The 19,681-nt window shown below is 46.0% G+C and overlaps 1 protein-coding gene across 1 annotated transcript in view; it reads left to right on the top strand.

The window, feature by feature from the left end:
- Window positions 1-19,681, top strand: part of USH2A (usherin) — an 837,143-nt gene that overhangs the window by 778,287 nt on the left and 39,175 nt on the right. The window contains 3 exon segments of the mRNA XM_021064292.1: window positions 13,294-13,503; window positions 16,324-16,562; window positions 17,905-18,113. Coding sequence (XP_020919951.1) covers window positions 13,294-13,503; window positions 16,324-16,562; window positions 17,905-18,113 — 658 coding nt within the window.

The following is a 19,681-nucleotide window of genomic DNA, read 5'->3' as shown; positions in this document are numbered from 1 at the left end:
CGACTAGGAACCATGAGGTTGCCGGTTCAATCCCTGGCCTTGCTCAGTGGGTTAAGGATCTGGCGTTGCCATGAGCTGTGGTGTAGGTTGCAGATGCAGCTTGGGTCCCGTGTTGCTTTGGCTGTGGTGTAGGCCGGCGGCTCCAGCTCCTATTCGACCCCTAGCCTGGGAACTTCCATATGCCGAGGGAGCGGCCCAAGAAATGCCAAAAAGACAAAAAAACAAAAAAAAAAAGGCTGTGTTCTTAAATTCACTCTCCAGCTGCTCCAAATGCCTTTGTGTGCAGCTCTGGGACTTTCAAAATCTTTGGGGGTGGGGAGGGCAGTATATGACTGTACTTTCATTTTTTTTAATTTTTAAAAAAAATTTTGAAGTTGATTTACGTGTTGATTTCTTCTATACAGCAAAATGATGCAGTTGTGTGTGTGTGTATATGTATATACACACATATATGTGTATATATATCTTCTTTTTCAATATTCTCTTCCATTGTGTTTTGTCATATGATATTGAATATAATTCCGCATGCTATTTAGGAGGACCTAATTGTTTATCCATCCTGTATGTAATAGTCTGCCTCTGCTGATCCCAAACTCCCAATCCTTCCCTCCCCCACCCCCTCCCTTCGGCAACCACAAGTGTGTTCTCTATGTCTGAGTCTGTTTCTGTTCATAGATATGTTCATTTGTGTCGTATTTTAGATTCCACATATAAGGATTATCATATGGTATTTGTCTTTTTCTTTCTGATTTACTTTGCTTAGTATGTTAATCTCTAGGTCAGTCCATGTGGCCTCACATGGCATTACTGCATTCATGTAATGGTTGAGTCATATTAGATACATAGGTGGACAGATGGACCACATCTTCTTAATCCGTTCATCTGTCAGTGGACATTTAGGTTGCTTCCCATCCTGGCTACTGTGAATAGTACTGCTATGAGCACTGGGGTGCATGTATCTTTTCAAATTACAGTTTTGTTGGATATATGGGACAGAGGAGGAGTGGGATTGCTGGATCACATGGTATTTTTTTTTGTTGTTTGTTTGTTTGTCTTTTTTGGCATTTCTTGGGCCGCTCTCGCGGCATATGGAGGTTCCCAGGCTAGGGGTTGAATCGGAGCTGTAGCCACCGGCCTACACCAGAGCCACAGCAACGCGGGATCCGAGCCACGTCTACAACTTGCACCACAGCTCACGGCAACACCAGATCCTTAAGCCACTGAGCAAGGCAGGGATCGAACCTGCAACCTCATGGTTCCTAGTCGGATTCGTTAACCACTGCACCACGACGGGAACTCCCCATATGGTAGTTTTATCTCTAGCTTTTTGAGGAACCTCCAAACTGTTTTCCATAGTGGCCTCACCCATTTACAATCCCGCCAATAGTGTAGGAGGCTTCCCTTTTCTCTACACCCTCTCCAGCATCTGTCGTTCGTAGACTTTTCAGTGATGCCTATTCTAACAGGGGTGAGGTGGGACCTCACGGTCATTTTGATGAGCCTTTCTCTGATAATTAGTGATGCCGAGAACCTTTCTATGCGCTTCCTAACCATCTGCATGTCTCCTCTGAAGAAATGTCTATTTAGGTCTTCTGCCCATTTTTTTTGATTGTGCTGTTTGGGTTCTTTTTTTTTTTTTTTTTTTTTTGGTTATGAAGTTGTATGAGCTGTTTGTATATTTTGGAAATTAGGCTCTTGTCCATCATGTCATTTGCACATACTTTCTCCCAGTCCATAGGTTGTCTTTCATTTTGTTTATGGTTGCCTTTGCTGTGCAAAAGCTCAAAAATCTTAATAAAATATTTATAAAGGTACTTATCCACCCGACTTCTCAGAAATTTACAGCCACTTTATTGCACGTAAATCTCAGAAGAGTCCTGCAAGGTAAATATTATAATCAGGGAACTGAATGACTGAGCAAGTAACGCAGTCAGACAACGGCAGTCAGAACTTGGATCCAGACGTTCTAACCCCAAATGGTCATCGTTCTGTGGTACCACAGTGTCTTCAGGTCACTCTGATCAAGAGCAGGGCCTTCTGCCTTTTTTTTTTTTTTTTTTTTTTTTTTTTTGCCATTTCTAGGGCCGCTCCCGCGGCATATGGAGGTTCCCAGGCTAGGGGTCGAATCGGAGCTGGAGCCCTGGCCTATGCCAGAGCCACAGCAACGCGGGATCGAGCCGATCTGCCACTACACCACAGCTCATGGCAACGCCGATCATTAACCCACTGGGCAGGGCAGGGACCGAACCCGCACCTCATGGTCCTAGTCGATTTGTTTCCACTGAGCCCAGTGGGAACTCCGCACCAGCCTTTTTGAGACTCCAGGCTCAGGGCCCTCGATCCTGCTCCTCCTTTGTCCAGAAAGGTCTCGGTCCAGAGCTTCATATGCTGCCTCCTTCTTGCCTTTAGGATCCCAGCTTGCATGCTGGACGTTCAACCATTCCCTACTATATCGCCAGTACTATAGTGTTTATACGCTGTAGGTTGTTCCCTTTCTAGCACATACCATTATCTATTTGTTTAGCGTTTCTTGGTTGCCTCTCCTGCAGGGTGTTAACTCCAGCCTTGTTCACTGCTGTACCCCCAGCTCATAGAAGAGTGTCTGCATAGAGAATGGCTCCATCAGTATCTCTTGAATGAGGAGCTCCCGTTATGGCTTAGCAGGTTAAGGACCTGATGTTGTCTCTGTGAGGATGCACGTTCGATCCCTGGCCTCACTCAGTGGGTTAAGGATCCGGCGTTGCCATAAACTGCAGTAGTTCGCAGATGCGACTTGGATCTGGTGTTGCTGTGGCTGTGGTGTAGGCCTCAGCTGCAGCTCCAATTCAACCCTGAGCCCAGGAAGGTCCATGTGCCACAGGTACGGCCATAAAAACAGAAAAAAAAAAATCTGTTGAATTAATGGATGATAAGTAATCTGACCTAGTTAGCTTTACTGTCACTCCTAGAGATGTGACTCCTAATGGGTGATTGTGAGCTTAGCTTCCTCTGACAACTAAGTGTGGAGAAAGGAAGTCTTCCAATTCTGTTAGTAGGGTATCGTTATGTATTTTTTTAAATGATGTTGATTTTTGTCCATTATAGCTGGTTTACCGTGTTCTGTCCATTTTCTACTGTACAGCAAGGGGACCCAGTCACACATACAGATGTACTTTTTCTCCTCACGTGATCATGCTCCATCATGAGTGACTGCATATAGTTCCCAGTAGGGTGTAGTTATTATCTCACTTAACAGAATGGAACTGAACTACATTTACACATGTTTGGAGCCGTATGGAAAGTATGTGATGTAGTAGTTGCCTCTTGTAACCGGCGGTATTGTTTAGAGCGTGTTGTGTGTATGGTTAACTCATGCGCTATTGTTTTTTTTTTTTTTTTTTTTTTTTTTTTTTTTTTTTTTTTTTTTTTTTTTTTTTGGCTGTTCCAGCATATGGAGGTTCAGGCTAGGTCGAATCGGAGCTGTAGCCACCACCCACCACAGCACTCGGTCCGCCGCGCCCCCCCACCCCGCCGATCGCCCCTGAGCCGGACCCCCGCCCTGGCAGTCGATTCGTCCCGCCCCCGGGCCTCATGCGCTATTGTTGAGCGCGTGGTATGTAGCAGCAGTGTGGCTGCTGCGGTGTTTGTGGTCATTTCCACGACCTCCCTTCGGGGCTGTTCACCGCAGAAGCAGCCACCCCATGCAGGGCCCTGGGAGCGGCCCAGGGCAGGATCTCACACTCAGAGGATGGGGCCGTGTCCTCCTTCAAGAGCAACAAAGTGGAGGTTCACACACCTGTGTCAGAAGGCCGGCCCTCCCCCGCCAGTTTGCTTACGCGTCTCTGTGCCCCTGTCTCCTCATGTGGAAACTGGTGATAGTGCTAATACCAGCCTCGTAGGATTGTTGGGAGAAGAATAACATGGTACACATAATACACTTAAAAAGCATAAGTGGTCAATAAACCCATGAACTATGTTTACGTAGCCTCTGCGAGGGATGGATGAGGCTCGATTCCTATTTTCTCTTAGGGAGAGCAGACACAAGCAATAAAAAGTAGTGTGTGACAGGAGTTCCCTGGTGGCACAGCAGGTTAAGGATCCAGCATTGTCACTGCCATGGCTCTGGCAACTGCTGTGGTGTGTGTTTGATCCCCTGGCCCAGGCATTTCTACATGTGCAGGTGCAGCCAAAAAAAAAAATAGTGTGTGATAAATTCCAAGTTTTATTATCATTATGAACATCAAATGGGAGCTAATTTCTGTATTTCACACTAGTCCTAAAGCCAGTTTTCCCCTCCCTTTATTTTAACCTTTCTAAAAAATGTTTTTCTTTCTATGGTCGCACACGTGGTATATGGAGGTTCCCAGCTAGGGTCCAATCGGAGCTGTAGCCGCCGGCCTACACCACAGCCACAGCAACACGGGATCCAAGCTGCATCTGCAACCTACACCCCAGCTCACGGCAACACCAGATCCTTAACCCACTGAGCGAGGCCAAGGATTGAACCCACGTCCTCACGGACACTCTTAACCTGCAGAGCCACAGTGGGAACTCCCATCCCCTCCTTCTGTTTTAGGAGAGAGCCATTCTATTTATTGAGTGCCTCCAAAGCACAAGGCTGTGTGCTGAGCAACAATGACAGAAGACTCCCGCTTCTAGCGAGGCAAATGGCTTCTCATCTCTCTCCTAGCGTCTCATCTCTGAATTTCAAAAGGGTCGGTAGAAGGGGAGACAGTGTTCTGCTGAACCCTTCGTCCCCTGGGTCCCAGGATTCAATTAAAATCATGTTCCATCTTGCCTGATCCAAAGAGTTTTAGATTAAAGGAGCCTGGCGCGCAAGGACCACATCTGTAAAAGCATGACTCTCATGTACCCAGCAAAGCACCATGCAAACAGAGATGCTGAAAAAAGTCCATTTGATGATGAAAGAAAACCAGTTAGGTAGATGGTAAAACACACATAACTACATAGAGCTTTTCAGCAGGTTATTCTTTTGTGACAGCAGCCTGCAGAACAGTTCATGAAATGTCTAAAAAAAAAATCGTGGTATCATATCAGTTCAGATTTATCGCCTTTCTCATTCTCAACCAGGAGTCTCTTTTAACCACCGTTCTGGCAAAGCCCATTTTGGCATGTTGCTCTTTGAAGGTATTCGGAACCCACAGCAGGCTCCCCTTTCAAAAGGCATTAGCGCGAGTGCCGCGGGAAAATAGACTCCCAGGTTGGAGATGAATTGATATGATTTCCTTGATTGTATCTTTTTATTTATGAGGCATAATTTATGAGCGCTGGAGAGCAAACTGCAACGAGTGATGACTAACTAGAGCCAAAGTCATAAATCAGGAGCCGTGGAAGAAGAGGTGATTTTGATCGAATCTATTGAATTAGCTGTTGGCTGTAGCCAATGCAGGTACCAGAAAGACCTTTTTAATATCTATTTGTCTCTCCCCTGGGAATGTGATAACAATCTCATTACATGCCCCTAGGAAGCAAATAATTTAATTGTTTGCCGGTTAACATGCAACCTGTTTACTCTTCTTATTAATTACTGGCATGGCTGTTCCTGTTGGATTTTTGTTTATTTCTGATGTGAATTGTCATGAAAATATATTCATAGTCTCCAGTGTTTAGAAACAATGACGCCTCCCTAGGGGCTGATGGATATGAAACAATATTGCTGAAATTTTTTGTTTTAGCAAAAATTGTCATTATTCCTCAAGGAAGTATGTTGGAGAAAATCACAGAAGCTGCGGAGAACTGAAAAATCCCTCCATGTGTTAATCCTCTGAGGGTTAACGGCTGTATTTCCACTCATGAGAAACAGCCTGCAAGAAAGAGCAAAATCTTAAATTGCTCCAAGGGCAAGAACAGCCACTGTCACTTGCATTAGGAGTCAACAGATTAGAGGGTTTTGGTGAAAGATCACTGGTTTAACTTGGTTATTCCTATAGTCCCTTTTTACATGAAAATGATAGCAGGAGTTCTCGCTGTGGCTCAGCAGAAACGAATCCAACTAGTATCCATAAGGATGCAGGTTCGATCCCTGGCCTGGCCGCTCAGTGGGTTAAGGATCCTGTGTTGCCATGATCTGCAGTGTCGGTCACAGACGCGGCTCAGATCCAGTGCGGCTGTGGCTGTGGCTGTGTCTGTGGCCACTAACTACAGCTCTGATTCAACCCCTAACCTGGGAACTTCCATATGCCATGGTGTGGCCCTAAAGAGACAAAAAAAAAGAAAAGAAAAAAGCAAATACAAGACCAAATAGACATGAGCTGGATCCTGGCAGTACGGAAAGCGTTACCGAGCATGTTCTCTTGGTCTTATGAAGACTTATAACGTTTCCTCAGGCAAAAGAATCATAAGGTATTTTTACAGTTAAGGAGCTTTTTATGATATGATAAAGAAAAACACATCAAGAAACTCTGGAACATTAGGAGTTTCTCAAAAAAAAAAAAAAAAAAAAAAGAGTGGCTCAGTGGGTTAAGAACCCGGCTAGTATCCATGAGGGTGTGGGTTCATCCCTGGCTCTCACAGTGGGTTAAGGAGCTGGTGTTGCCACAAGTTGCAGTGCAGGTCGCAGATGTGGCTTGGATCTGGCATTGTTGGCTGTGATGTGGCCAATGGCTGAGGCTCAGATTTGACTCCTAGCCTGGGAATTTCCAGTATGCCACAGGGCGGTAAGTTAAAAAAAAAAAAAAAAAAAAGACAAAAGCCTAAAGCAATGTTTCTCAATCCTGGATGCATAGTAGAATCACTTGAGGAGCTGTGGAAAAATATGCATGCCTGAGCCTGACCACAGGTCACTTTAAACAGAATTTCCAGGGATAGGGCCCAGCCGTCTCTCAAGTGCAGCCAAGATTGAGAGCCTCTGGCCTAAAGAGGGTCCAAAGTGCGCCCCCCACAAAAAAAAAAAAACAGTTCCCTTGTGTTACAGCAGGTTAAAGATCTCGTGTTGTCACTGGTGTGGCATGGGTTCAGCCCATGGCCCTGGAACATTCACAGGCAGCAGGTGCAGCCACAAAAGGGAGAGGGCCTTCTCTTTGCCCTAGGACTGCACTTGGGAAATATCAGCCCTAGGGAATGTTATATAAACAGCTCCGAGCCACTGAGTGAGACAAAGCATTAAAATGAAAACTACTTTACAGTCAAGAGGAGAAATTGAGGACACCTCATTGTGGCCCAGTGGGTTAAGAACCCAACATCGTATCTGTGAGAAAGGGGTGGATCCGTGGCCTCCCTCAGTGGCTTAAGGATCCGGGGTTGCCATGGCTGTGGTGCAGGCCTGCAGCTGCAGCTTCAGTTCAACCCCTAGCCTGTGAACGTCCATATGCTGCAGGTACAGCCATTAAAAAATAAAATAATTAATTAATTAATGTTAAAAAGAATGGAAATTGCGCTAAAGAATAACTAGCTCAGTAGCATGTGTACCAGGGGAGTTTCTCTGCATCTCCCCTTCTCCCATCCTTCTCTTTTTTACAAAATTTATTACAAATGCTTCTGTTTACAAATTCTTGCTTTCCTTCTGGAATAAAATTAGAAGAAGAAATGAATGTTAGGTGAGAGGCATTAGAAGCATTTGGAATATTTAATAATATTCTTTGGCGCTGCCAGGAAACAAACCAACCTGACAAGTTCCAGAAATAATAGTGTTTCAAGAAATCGCACCTGAGGTGAACACCAGGCAGCAAAAGGTGGCTCTTGCAAGGCTGGGGAAGTCTCTGGTTCTGTTGGGAACTGTGGCCACTGCAGTGAACTGCGCGAGGATCATTGCAGTTGTAACAGATGCAAACAGACGCAGGCTGCGTGCTGATCCGAATGCCTGGAGGTGATGGCGAAAGTCACGGGAAGTACAGCTGCACAAGCCGTCGCATCATCAGACCCGGAAACGTGGTCCCCAGAGTTCTGAACCTGGGTCTACGGAGAATAGCCCTCTGTTTCTCAAACAAGACCAGGCATAAGCATCACTTGGAAATGTGTTAAAAACAGGTTCTGAGATCTTTTCACTAGAAATTTTCTAACAAATGATCCTTTTTTTTTTTTTTTTTTTTCGGCTTTTTAGAGCTGCACTCAGGGCATGTGGAAGTTCCCAGGCTAGGGTCGACTCGGGGCTGTAGCTGCCAGCCACAGCCACAGCATGCAGGATCCGAGCCAAATCTGCAACCTACACCACAGCTCACGGCAATGCCGGTTCCTTAACCCGCTGAACGAGGCCAGGGATTGCACCTGCGTCCTTATAGATGCTAGTCAGACTCGTCAACCACTGAGCCACGACAAGAACTTCCCCCAAATGATTTTGACGACAGTAGCCCGGGAACACATTTTGACAAAGATGCCTTCGAAGGAAGAGTTGTAAGAGGTGGTTTTCATTAGAGGACAAATGGTTGAACCCGTTGCCTCCACTGCAGTGAGATTTGAGCTGTTGACTTTTCATGTGATTAAAACTTTTTTTTCTTTTTTTTTGTTTTTTGTTTTTTGCTTTTTAGGGCTGCACCCGAGGCATGTGGAAGTTCCAAGACTCGGGGTCGATTGAATTGGAGCTGCAGCTGCCAGCCTACACCACAACCACAGCAACATGGGGTCCGATCCATGTCTGCCACCTACACCACAGCTGACAGCAACGCTGGATCCTTAACCCACTGAGCGAGGCCAGGGACTGAACCCGCAGTCTTGCGGATACTACTCAGGTTTGTTACTGCTGAGCCACAGTGGGAACTCCCTCATGTGATTAAAACTTTTTAAAGCAAAAGACAGTGATTAGTCCTGGGGGTGGGGTGGGGAGGCGGGCAGAGAGTAAATAAAAGAACAATTTTATTTTTTAGTAGACACCAACATGAAGGGATAATGGCCACTAGTTAGATAACAAAATTAGATTGAAAACAAACGGAAACCGCTATATTAATCTACTACTTCTCTAGTCAGCCATAGAATTTGCAGTTAGATCATTTTAGTTAGTTTTCATTTATTCACATAGTTTTCTACACCACCTTACGTTGTAACTTCTTTCACGGTTTCAACCAAAACCTTAGGAAGAAGGCACCCCAACTCAACCTGTTCTCATTTTTAACAGCTCTGCACTGGCAAGTCCCTAACTCTGAGTGTTACAACGTGTGTGTGTGTGTGTGTGCGCATGTGTCTGTGCGTGTGTACACATGCAAGTGTACATTAAAACTTAAATAATAAGTTAGTCTAACGGACACACTAATCGCCTTTATTTTTTTTTTATCTTGAAAGAATAAATATGTTCAGTTCAACTGGATACTGTGGATATAAGGATATTCTGAGTAAACTTAAGATGAGAGGTGTCCTCACCCTTTTTTCTTGTGGCCGTGAAATTCATCAGCTCTCCTTCTGTTTTTGACTCCTGTAAGGTCTCTTCTTTTCTGTGAGTAGCTCACATGCCGTTTATATACTCAGTGATCTAGTGAGGGATGCTTGGGATGCAGACCAGCTGGATTGGCTTATCAGGTAGGTAACAGGTAGGTAGATGACAGCTGGGCAGGAAGGTAGAATACGTAGAGATAAAGTAGGCAACTCAACCTCTATTCTCAGGATCTTTCATTTCTTGATTTTTGTATAGGTTCATTAGACATAAAAGATGGGGGCATATGACCCAGATTTTTCCTGCAGGTCTCCGCTTTTTCTTTTTCCTCCATTGCCAAGACCAGCTCAGCAGGTGAGGGCTGAAGAGCGGGTGTGGTGATACTTAAGGGAAAAGTTAACAGAAAACAGACACTGAGACATCTATCTTAATTAAAGGTGGGAACCGGGGGACTCAGGGTCTCAGGGACCAAGAGCCTCACCTCAGCTACCACACTGCTGTTATTGTGCTCTTGAGGATGAAGTCAATGAAGCGGGGAGGGGGGTATGCAGGTGCAGGATATAGTTCTTTTATTATGTTAAAAGTCACATGGCTGGTAGATGGTTAAGCTTTTATCTGACCTTTAGGCATTTAACAATCTTTGTTCTTCAGCTTAAGTCGTTCCCAGCCCTGCCACTGTTTTTCAAGCAGGAATAGGGGGTCAAGTAAAGCAGGACGAGATGGAGTTTTCACATAGACAGTAGAAGCAAAGAGGCTGAGAAAAGATGGTAGAAACATGTCTCCCGACACTCCTTGTAAAGGTGCACCCAAATCTCGAAGCCACTGTTTCCCAGTAGAAATAAATCATAAGCATCATCTGTTCATGTTTTTAGCCTGCAGCCCAAACTGGAGTTTCTTTATCTCTTGCTTAGCTGGACTTGGACAAAAATCCACCAAGACGTTTGGAGAAAGGACTTTTGACCTCAACAGAGAGAGAGAAAGAATATCACTGGCAGTTTCCTTTTCCTTTCCTTCGGGTGATTTGGTAGGAGAGACACTGCCTTTGGTCCAGGTTTGGTGAAGTCCATGATGCTTCATCATCACAGCTGTCTCTTCATTGCAACTGCTTTCATTTTCAGAGGAGCTCATGTAAATAGGCTGCTCCTGCTTTGCATAAGCACGTTGATTTATATGAATGCTATTTTGATCTCAAATTGATTGAATACTAAAAAGAAAGGCTCGGAGAAAAGCCCTGGAATGTGAAGGTCTCCTGTCAAAGACAAAAGACACTAGACCCAAATACCTTCATTCCCAGGTACTGATGGAATTGGGTATTGCCTGGTTTTTAGAAGAGGATGTTTCCAAGGAAATACAGCAAAACACCAGATTATTGAACTTGAGTGTTTTAAAATACAATGGAATAAATGACATTTTGAAATAGTAAAAGCCCGGGCAATGCAGAGAGGCGTGAGGTTCCATCCTATCTGCCAAGACCAGCATTAAAAAGCTGTGGCACTCCGTAATTAACTGGCAAGTTGCTGAATTTTTATTTTCTCATGCCCAGGTGCCCTTTCCTCCTCATTTTCTTCTCCATCAATTGTGGCCCCTATTAAAATTCTATATCCCCTGAAATCAACAATCAAAGCCCTACTGTTGGCAAAGAATTGAATATCAGTACGTGCACCCCTTTCTCGGGAATATTTTCAAACATTGTCACTCATCGTGGCATAAAAAAAAACGCTCCCCTAGCCCCTGGAAAGAAATTTGCTGCAAAGGGGGTTAATCTGGAACAGACTAAGGTATGGGGGACTCCTGACATCTGATCTCTCATCAGTTGCCCCCTACACCTGCCCTCCCTGTGGTAAGACTGACCTTGACCATTCCAGAGGGGATGCTAAGAGCAGGTGCACTTGTGTTCTGCCCCAGACTCTAGTTTTCAAGGAGCCCGGCTCTCCCATTGCCCAGACTATTTCCTGCTCCTTACCTCCCTGGGTCTATCAAAACACACCTCCTTCCCTTGAAACAGCCTGGGCATGTCTATTTGCCCTTGCAAGCTAAGAGACTTTTACCTAATCCAGAAGTACAGGTATTTGTCTATAGCAAAGTCATGTAGCATTTGTGATCTTGAGATATTTGTCGGTACAGATGCCATGCAAAAAATCAGAAACCCAGTTTGCTAGAAAGAGCCGTAAAAGAGGGTTTTGGTGGCAGATTTCTGGCATCAGCTCTTGTAACTTATGTCACCTGGAGCAAGAGAGTCCCATTTCAGAGCCTCACTTTCCTCCTCTGTAAAAGCGACGAAAAATACATCCTCCGGTCACTTTACAAGGTTACATGGTGAGCACCAAGTCAGCCAGCATTCACTAAAGTGCTTTGTCAAGTACAGAATTTATACAAATGTGAGTGATTATCATGTAAACAATGAGAGCAATGTATCAGAGCTGTAAAAAGAGGAGACGCTGCTTTGTAAGTAGGTTATGTCTTTTTAAAATGGGGCAGTATGTCAATTACTTCTCAATACAACTGGGGAAGGGGGAGAAACAGGGCTTCTGGCAATCCCGTCTGCAAGAGGACGGAGATTTGCCTGTGACAGCAATCCAAGAGCAATTCAACAGCAGAAATTTTACCTTTACAGAAAAATCTGCTCCCCACATAGGTGTGGAACCCCTGGGGGGAATTGGCCTAACCACTGAAAACCTCTCTAATAGCTATTGAGTCTCTTAAAGATATTATGGATGCAAAGGCCAAGTGAACAAAAATGAAACTAAACTCCCCAGGGCAAAGTATATTCTCCTACAGTGTTTTCTAAATATCTCGCATTTTGAACGTTCCTCATGCTCTTTTATCACAGCACACATAGAATGTGGACAGTCTAGGATCCAACAAGTTTTCCAGACTTGTCTTTAAAAGCTTAGAACAGGAGTTCCCATCGTGGCGCAGTGGTTAACAAATCCGACGAGGAACCATGAGGTTGCGGGTTTGATCCCTGGCCTTGCTCAGTGGGTTAAGGATCCGGCGTTGCCGTGAGCTGTGGTGTAGGTCACAGACACGGCTCGGATCCCGCGTTGCTGTGGCTGTGGCTGTGGCTGGCAGCTACAGCTCCAATGGGACCCCTAGCCTGGGAACCTCCGCATGCCACGGGAGCGGCCCAAGAAATGGCAAAAAGACAAAAAGAAACTCAGAACAAAATAATGTACATATAGAATATATATCATATGTACTGTAATATGTGTATATGTGTGTATATACATGCTATACATATATTTATGTATGTATCTGTGTGTGCGAGTGTACGGGTGTCTGTATATATTCACAGGAGACATGTCCTGAAGTTAGACTTGCACAACTCGCCAGCTTACCGAGGAAGACGCCTACCTCTAAACATGCAGACCGTCTGCTTGCATCGCCGTTTAGATCTATCATCCTGATTGATCACCGCGGCGGTGGCTCTTCTTGGGCCTCATTTAACCCCATCCACTCGCACATCCATCCGCTCCGTCTATTGTACCTGACATTCTACAAATGACTTACTCATGCAAATGATGACCCAAGGCAACCTTTTAGGAGATTCGTGTTTAATTATACAAATGGGGCTTGATAAATAAGATTATCCCTCCTCCCATATGTTTATGCCCTCCTTGATGAAAGGAAAATTTAATTTCCATGCAGATGGGGTGGGGCCCGGGTGTAAGAATTGCTGAGTTTTACGGAGTCTGCAGATCCGTCGGTTTGCAGGCGCTGCCAGAGTCACCACGCCACAGCCCACACAGAGTCCGGCCGTTTGTCACTAGGCTTCCATCAGCCTGCTGCCTTCCGAAATCCGGGCTCTGGGGGGCCCTCTCTGTGTTCGCAGGGTCAAGGGCCAGAAAGAGGAAGGACCTGCCCTCTTTCGTGATCCCAGAGTCGCTAGATCCGGGTTGATCTCCGCTGTGTTCAGTTGCTCCGAGTGGCCCACGTCTTTGCCACCTGAGGGTGTCTCGCTCTTGATGGGTCTCATTGATTCCTCTCTCTTGGAGGTCTGGGCCGTGAATGCCGCCGGAAAAGCCCCCAGTCGCTGGACGCGCTGCAGAACGGGGCCCGCCCCCCCGGAAGGTCTCAGAGCCCCCGCGTTCCACGTGGTCTCTCCCACCCAAGCAGTGGCCAACATCAGCGCCCCCCAGAAGCCCAACGGGATCATCAGTCTCTACAGACTGTTCTCCAAGGACACGGGCGGGGCCCAGACGCTGGTGAGCAGCCGTATTCTGATCATCTTATTTGAAACATATAATAAACCTTGGTGCCCTGGCTTTCTCTTCCCCTAGATCCTTCTTTTGTATCCACCTGTTCTCAACTGTCCTGTCGTAACCTTAGTGGCACAAAGTCTCCTTCAGTGGAGAAATGGCATTAGGAAGCACACAGGAAATATGCAAACGCTGAGAAAGGAGGACTGAAGGTGGTATTGAAGGCTTCTGTGAACCTTGTAAGAAACTTAAGACTGTAGACAGGAGTTCCCACCGTGGTTCAGTGGTTAACGAATCCAACGAGGAACCATGAGGTTGCAGGTTTGATCCCTGGCCTTGCTCAGTGGGTTAACGATCCCGCGTTGCCATGAGCTCTGGTGTGGGTCGAAGACGTGGCTCGGATCCCACGTTGCTGTGGCTCTGGTGTAGGCCGGTGGCTACAGCTCCTATTTGAGGGCCCCTAGCCTGGGAACCTCCATATGCCATGGGAGCGGCCCAAGAAATGGCAAAAAGACAAAAAAAAAAAAAAAAGCTGGTGGTTAGCGGCCCCAGGACTGGTTCTGGTGCTCTTCCTTTTTGAAATGAAGATTCCTTCATCAAGTCGTTAACACCTTCCATTTGTTGGGAATTTTAGTTCTGCAGAAGCTTCAAAAATATTGTTATGTGGCTTGCTTGAGGGGGAACCAGGACCCTGCCCCAAGGCTGCACTTTTGTTTCCTGACTCCTCCACCCTGGTCCCAGCATCCCCTCCCTTCCCTGATCAGAAACTGTTTGAACCTGCCCTTGGAACCCAGGGAAGGCCATGGAGGCTGAAGCTTATTCCCTAAAAACAAGAAAGGGGGGACAGAGAGGCCCAGGAGCCCCATAGGACCCTGCTCGGTTTCAAATGGTGTAAATGATAATATGAAAAAGGGGAAAAACAGAGCAAAGGATATCCTTGAAGCCCCACTTTGGGCATGAGCCGATCTCTAACGACACCCTGAAAACTCAGACTTGGCTTTTGGAGAACTTTCTCAGACGTGGAGAAAGTTCTGACTCTTTGGAAAGGAGAGCAGAGCAGCTCAGCAGAGCCCTGCTCCCAGTCTGTGTGCTGACACGTTGGGGACACGTGGAGGAAGCAAGATGGACTGTGGAGGAAAAACATCTTTCACACTGTGTTCCAGCCAAGCCACTGGCTGGAAAGGACACTCAGAACCAGCTAGACTGCTGCCCGCGTTACCCTGATGAAAAGGCTGCGAGCCGGGGGGGTAGGTCGGAAGGCTCCTTTCTCTGCAGGACAGCTGGTGTCACTCTCACATTTCCCATGAATAAGTATAGATTATAATACTTGGTTCACACAAACCTCATAGAGAAATTGCGCCCATCATCCCAGTATTACCTTATAAATTATTTAGACCAATTTAGGGAACAGTTTTGGCAAATGGGAAGACATCCTCTGAGGCCAGCGTGCCAGGTATTGAAACACAATTTCAAAAGACAACTCGCATGCAAGGAAGTGTCGTATTGAATGTTAAAGAAATATTAGCATATTTTCTACAAGGCTTTGTAGTCAATAAATATAGATGATGTAAATACAATCAACCCTTGATTATCCATGCTTGTAAAGTGATAATATTAATAAACTAAAGTAATTTCTCTTTGGAGTGCAATGTACACATTTTTTAAATAACAGGTAGCTCATCTTAATTGAATGTTGCTTATATCAATGTGAAAATTAGTCTCCAGTTTCTGAGCTCTTCTGTTCCGAAGAGCACTGAATAAATCTACAATAAGGGAGTTCCCTTGTGGAGCAGTGGGTTAAGGATCTGATGTTGTCGATGCAGCATCTTGGGTTGCTGTGCTGTGGTCTGAGTTCAGTCCCTGGCCCTGGAACTTCCACATGCCTCGGGCATGGCCAAAAAAAACCACAATAAGGTTAAAAAAAAAATTGCTACAGATAAACCGAAAAATGTATAATGCAACAAAGATAATTGAAGAAAAAAACTATATTTCATACAAATCAACACCCTTAGAGGAATAGACTTTCAAACTCTTAAAACTCTTGTGTGTGTGTGTGTGTGTGTATGTATTTTTAAATACCCAACTATTAAATACCCAACTCTGAGATTTCAGGGGATTTGAGGGGATTTTTGACACAAAAAATTACATATAAGTACCAATGGCAGACTATGGACCTTAGTGAACATTGACTTTGAAATATAACTCAATAGAGATTTCGTTTTTCAAAAAGACATCATTCTGAAAGTCACAGAGCTTGGTCAATGTTTGTGCGTGTTGTGCCATTTTCTATTATCTTCCTTTCTTTCTTTCTTTTTTGTCTTTTGCCTTTTTAGGGCCACACCAGGGGCATTTGGAGGTTCCCAGGCTGGGGTCTAATTGGAGCTACAGCCGCCAGCCACAGCCACAGCCGCAGCAATGCGGGATCCGAGCAGCATCTGTGACCCACACCACAGCTCACGGCAACACCGGATCCTCAACCCACTGAGCGAGGCCGGGGATCGAACCCAGAACATGGTTTCTAGTCAGATTCGTTTCTGCTGTGCCACAATGGGAACTCCTCTAGTATCTTTCTATGGTAGCAGACCACACGGTACCTTGTGATTTCTATCCTGCTGCCTCAAACTTCTGTTATCTGGTTGCATTTTTTTCGGCATGTTTAAGCCACACCTCTCCAGCTGGCTTGGCTCTTCCTGAGGCAAATACCATGCTGGACACCATGGTGCATCTCCCAGAGGAACCAGGCGGCCCCCTCTTCATAGAAGGTGTGGTCCCATCTGTCCGTGACGTGTGACCTGGCCCCATCTAATCGTCTCTCTCCTCCGACAGCTGTCCGAAGGCCTGGCCACCCAGCAGACGCTTCACGGCCTGCAGCCCTTCACCACCTACTCCATCAGGCTGGAGGCCTGCACCTGCTTCAACTGTTGCAGCAAAGGGCCGACAGCAGAGCTGAGAACTCCTCCCGCTCCACCTTCGGGACTGTCCCCTCCCCAAATCCAGACGCTGGCCTCCAGGACAGCCTCCTTCCAGTGGAATGCCCCGCTGTTCCCCAACGGTGTCATTCTAAGGTACTGTGGACCACAAAACGCAAATAAGATATGCACGCAGACTTGCAGCTGCCTGGACCTCCCCAAGGAGGCCTTGCTGCTTGTTCTGTAGCAAAAGAGACAAATAAATTATCCCAGTGGTAACGTTGCAAAGTGTGTCCATCCCCAAATCAACTAAGTGTAGGAAGTTGAACAGCACAATTGTCTTCGTTTGTTTATTTATTTTTGGCTAGGCACAGGGCATGCAGACGTTCCCCGGGCCAGGAATCACACCTGCACCACAGCAGTGACCCAAGCCACAGCGGTGACAATGCAGGTCCTTAACCACTAGGCCATCGGGGAACTCCCCAAATTATCTTTAAATAAGAAACAGTAGGCACTGTGTTTCCACTCATTGCAAGAACGTGCGCCCCCTCGTGGTTCACTAGAATTTCTCCCTCTACCGGGCTAGGCTGGAAGGTACCGAAACTTCTTGCTGCTAAATCACAATTTCTTTGATCTAATTTAAAATGTCATAAGGAACCACTGTTTGAAAGGACAAAGAAGTTATTTCACTCAAAATAATCTGGAGGGGAAAAAATATTCTTTATTTTCAGCAGAGAACAATTTTATCAAGTCCCCTCTAAAAAGAGAGAAATATTTCTACCAACAAGGGTTCCTGGCTGCTGGGTGGCATATGCCTTCTGTGTATACATGTGACTTCTGTCAGCGTTTCTCTGGTTACATCTGTTGCCCATTTTCAACAACATTAAATAAAGTGTTTCTGAGAGCAGTTGCCCACAAATGAGGATTTTAAAGAGCTGGTAGTTCAGTGAAATCAAAATGTCTTCTCTCAAGATATCTCCAAGTTTAAAACAGTGTTCAACTAATCCCCTTGCCTGTTTTCTCTCTTTTTAAATTTATTTTTAGTGTACTTTTTTTTTTTTTTTTTGCTTTTTAGGGCCTCTCCCATGGCATGTGGAGGCTCCCAGGCTAGGGGTCTAATCGGAGCTGCAGCCACCAGCCGACACCACAACCACAGCCACGCCACATCCGAGCTACATCTGCGACCTACACCACAGCTCATGGACGGATCCTTAACCCACTGAGCGAGGCCAAGGATCGAACCTGCAACCTCATGGTTCCTAGTTGGATTCGTTTCCACTGTGCCAAGATGGAAACTCCTTACTGTACTTATTTTTTTATTTTGTTGGAGGATCGTTGCTTTACCATGTTGTATTCGTTTCGGGTGTACAGCAAAGTGACCGAGTTGTACAAATAGACACATTCATTTTTTCTCGGATTCTTTTTCCAGATAGGTTATTGCCGAATACCGGATGGAGCGCCTGTGCTCTTTGTCCTCATGTGCCCATTCTCATTCCAGCTATGAGCTCCAGCTCGACGTGGCTTGCCCTCCAGATTCAGCCACCCGCTGTACCCCCAGCCAGCCAGAGACAAAGTACACCGGGCCAGCGCGGAGAGCCAGCCTCGGGGGTCTCCAGCCCTACACCAGCTACGAGCTGAGGCTGCTGGCCCACAACGAGGTGGGGAGCACGGCCTCCGAGTGGGTCAGCTTCGCCACCCAAAGAGAATGTGAGTAGACGTGGTTGTCCTCTTTAGGCAAAGGGATGGAGGGCAGACGGGGAGGTGCCTGTCCTGAGAGGTAGGGGGAAGGAGTCTGCTGAGAGGATTAGGTGTTCGATTCCAATGAAGCCATGGAGACATCAGTGAAGATGACTATTGCGGAAAAAAATGCCCATGGGATTTAATAATATGGATATCGAGAGTGAATTTGGGGGGCGCTCCAGTTGTGGGGCAGCCCAAACAAATCCGACTAGGAACCATGAGGTTTCGGGTTTGATCCCCGGCCTTGCTCAGCAGGTTAAGGGTCTGGCATTGCCTTGAGCTGTGGTGTAGGCCAGAGACGCGGCTTGGATCCTGCGTTGCTGTGGCTGTGGTGTAGACCAGTCGCTGTCACTCCGATTCGACTCCTAGCCTGGGAGCCTCCATGTGCTGGAAAAGAAAGAAAATAGTGTCAGCAATTTTCGATAAATGGGATCACATGGACACTCAGAAAAGGGGCTGGAGAAGCATTCGGAGCATTTTCTCCCTCCTCTGCCTGCATTCTACCTTCAGTGGAAAAGCAGAAGTGAGGTGTAAATGTTTAACAACAGGCCTCCTTGAGAGAAAAATGTGCTGATCTGAAGGGCTTGCCGATTTCCAGATGGAAATACTCCCACTTGGCTGATTTCAAGTTGCCAGCGTGAGAACACTGAACGCAGAGCTGGGAAGAGGTGGTCCTGCATCGTGTAATGTTTCCACCGTCCAGACAGAGTAGATGCTAACAGCCTGAAGAGCATAGATGTGAAAACGCAGTGAAATCATTAAGTTACAAAGTTTTCATATTTCTTACCTTTGTTTTAATATAATTTATTTGGGTGTGTATCACTTTTTAATAGTGGCTGCTTTTTATTACCAAGTCACCAAATTTCTGAAAGCCAGCTCCCTCCTGGGGCACACCCATAAAGGGAATTAGCCTGGAGTTCCCTGGTGGCTCCGTGGGTTAAGGACGCAGCGCCGTCACTCGGGTTCCTGCTGTGGCGCAGGTTCGATCCCTGGCCTGGGAGCTTCCACATGCCATGGGTACAGCCAAAAAATAAAATAAAGTGGATGAGGAAATTGTGCTTCCTTTAAATAAATGGGTACGGTTTATAACCAAACAACATGGGCTTGGAGTTAAGCAGGTCTGAGTTCACATCCTTGGTTTCTGACCAGCTGGGAACGTTAAGCAAGTTATTTCATCTCTCTAAACCTTAGTCCTCACCTGAAAAATAAGAGCGACTTCTTCCAAGACTGTTTTGAGGATTAAATGAAAGTCCATCAAGTATTATACCCGCCTGCTATTACTTTATTGTCATAGTAGCTGTTAACATTTTTCTGTCTCCAAATTCATTATTCCTGACTATTTTGATTGTTTGATCACCTTTTTTCCTCATAAAAATCTCCAAATCCTACAAGGCAGATAAAGCCCCTGTCTTTCTATTTTCCTGATATTTACAAGCTTCCTCTTTATTGGTGGCGCTACGCTGGGGGGTGGGGGTGGGAATCTACTGAAATAAGTGCAGAGCGAAGCCACAGACACAATGTTATGATCCACGGTG

The sequence above is a fragment of the Sus scrofa genome, chromosome 10 (assembly GCF_000003025.6).
Source record: "Sus scrofa isolate TJ Tabasco breed Duroc chromosome 10, Sscrofa11.1, whole genome shotgun sequence".
Taxonomy (NCBI): Eukaryota; Metazoa; Chordata; class Mammalia; order Artiodactyla; family Suidae; genus Sus; species Sus scrofa.
Note: the sequence above shows the minus strand (reverse complement) of the source record. Positions and strands in the feature narration are given on the sequence as shown.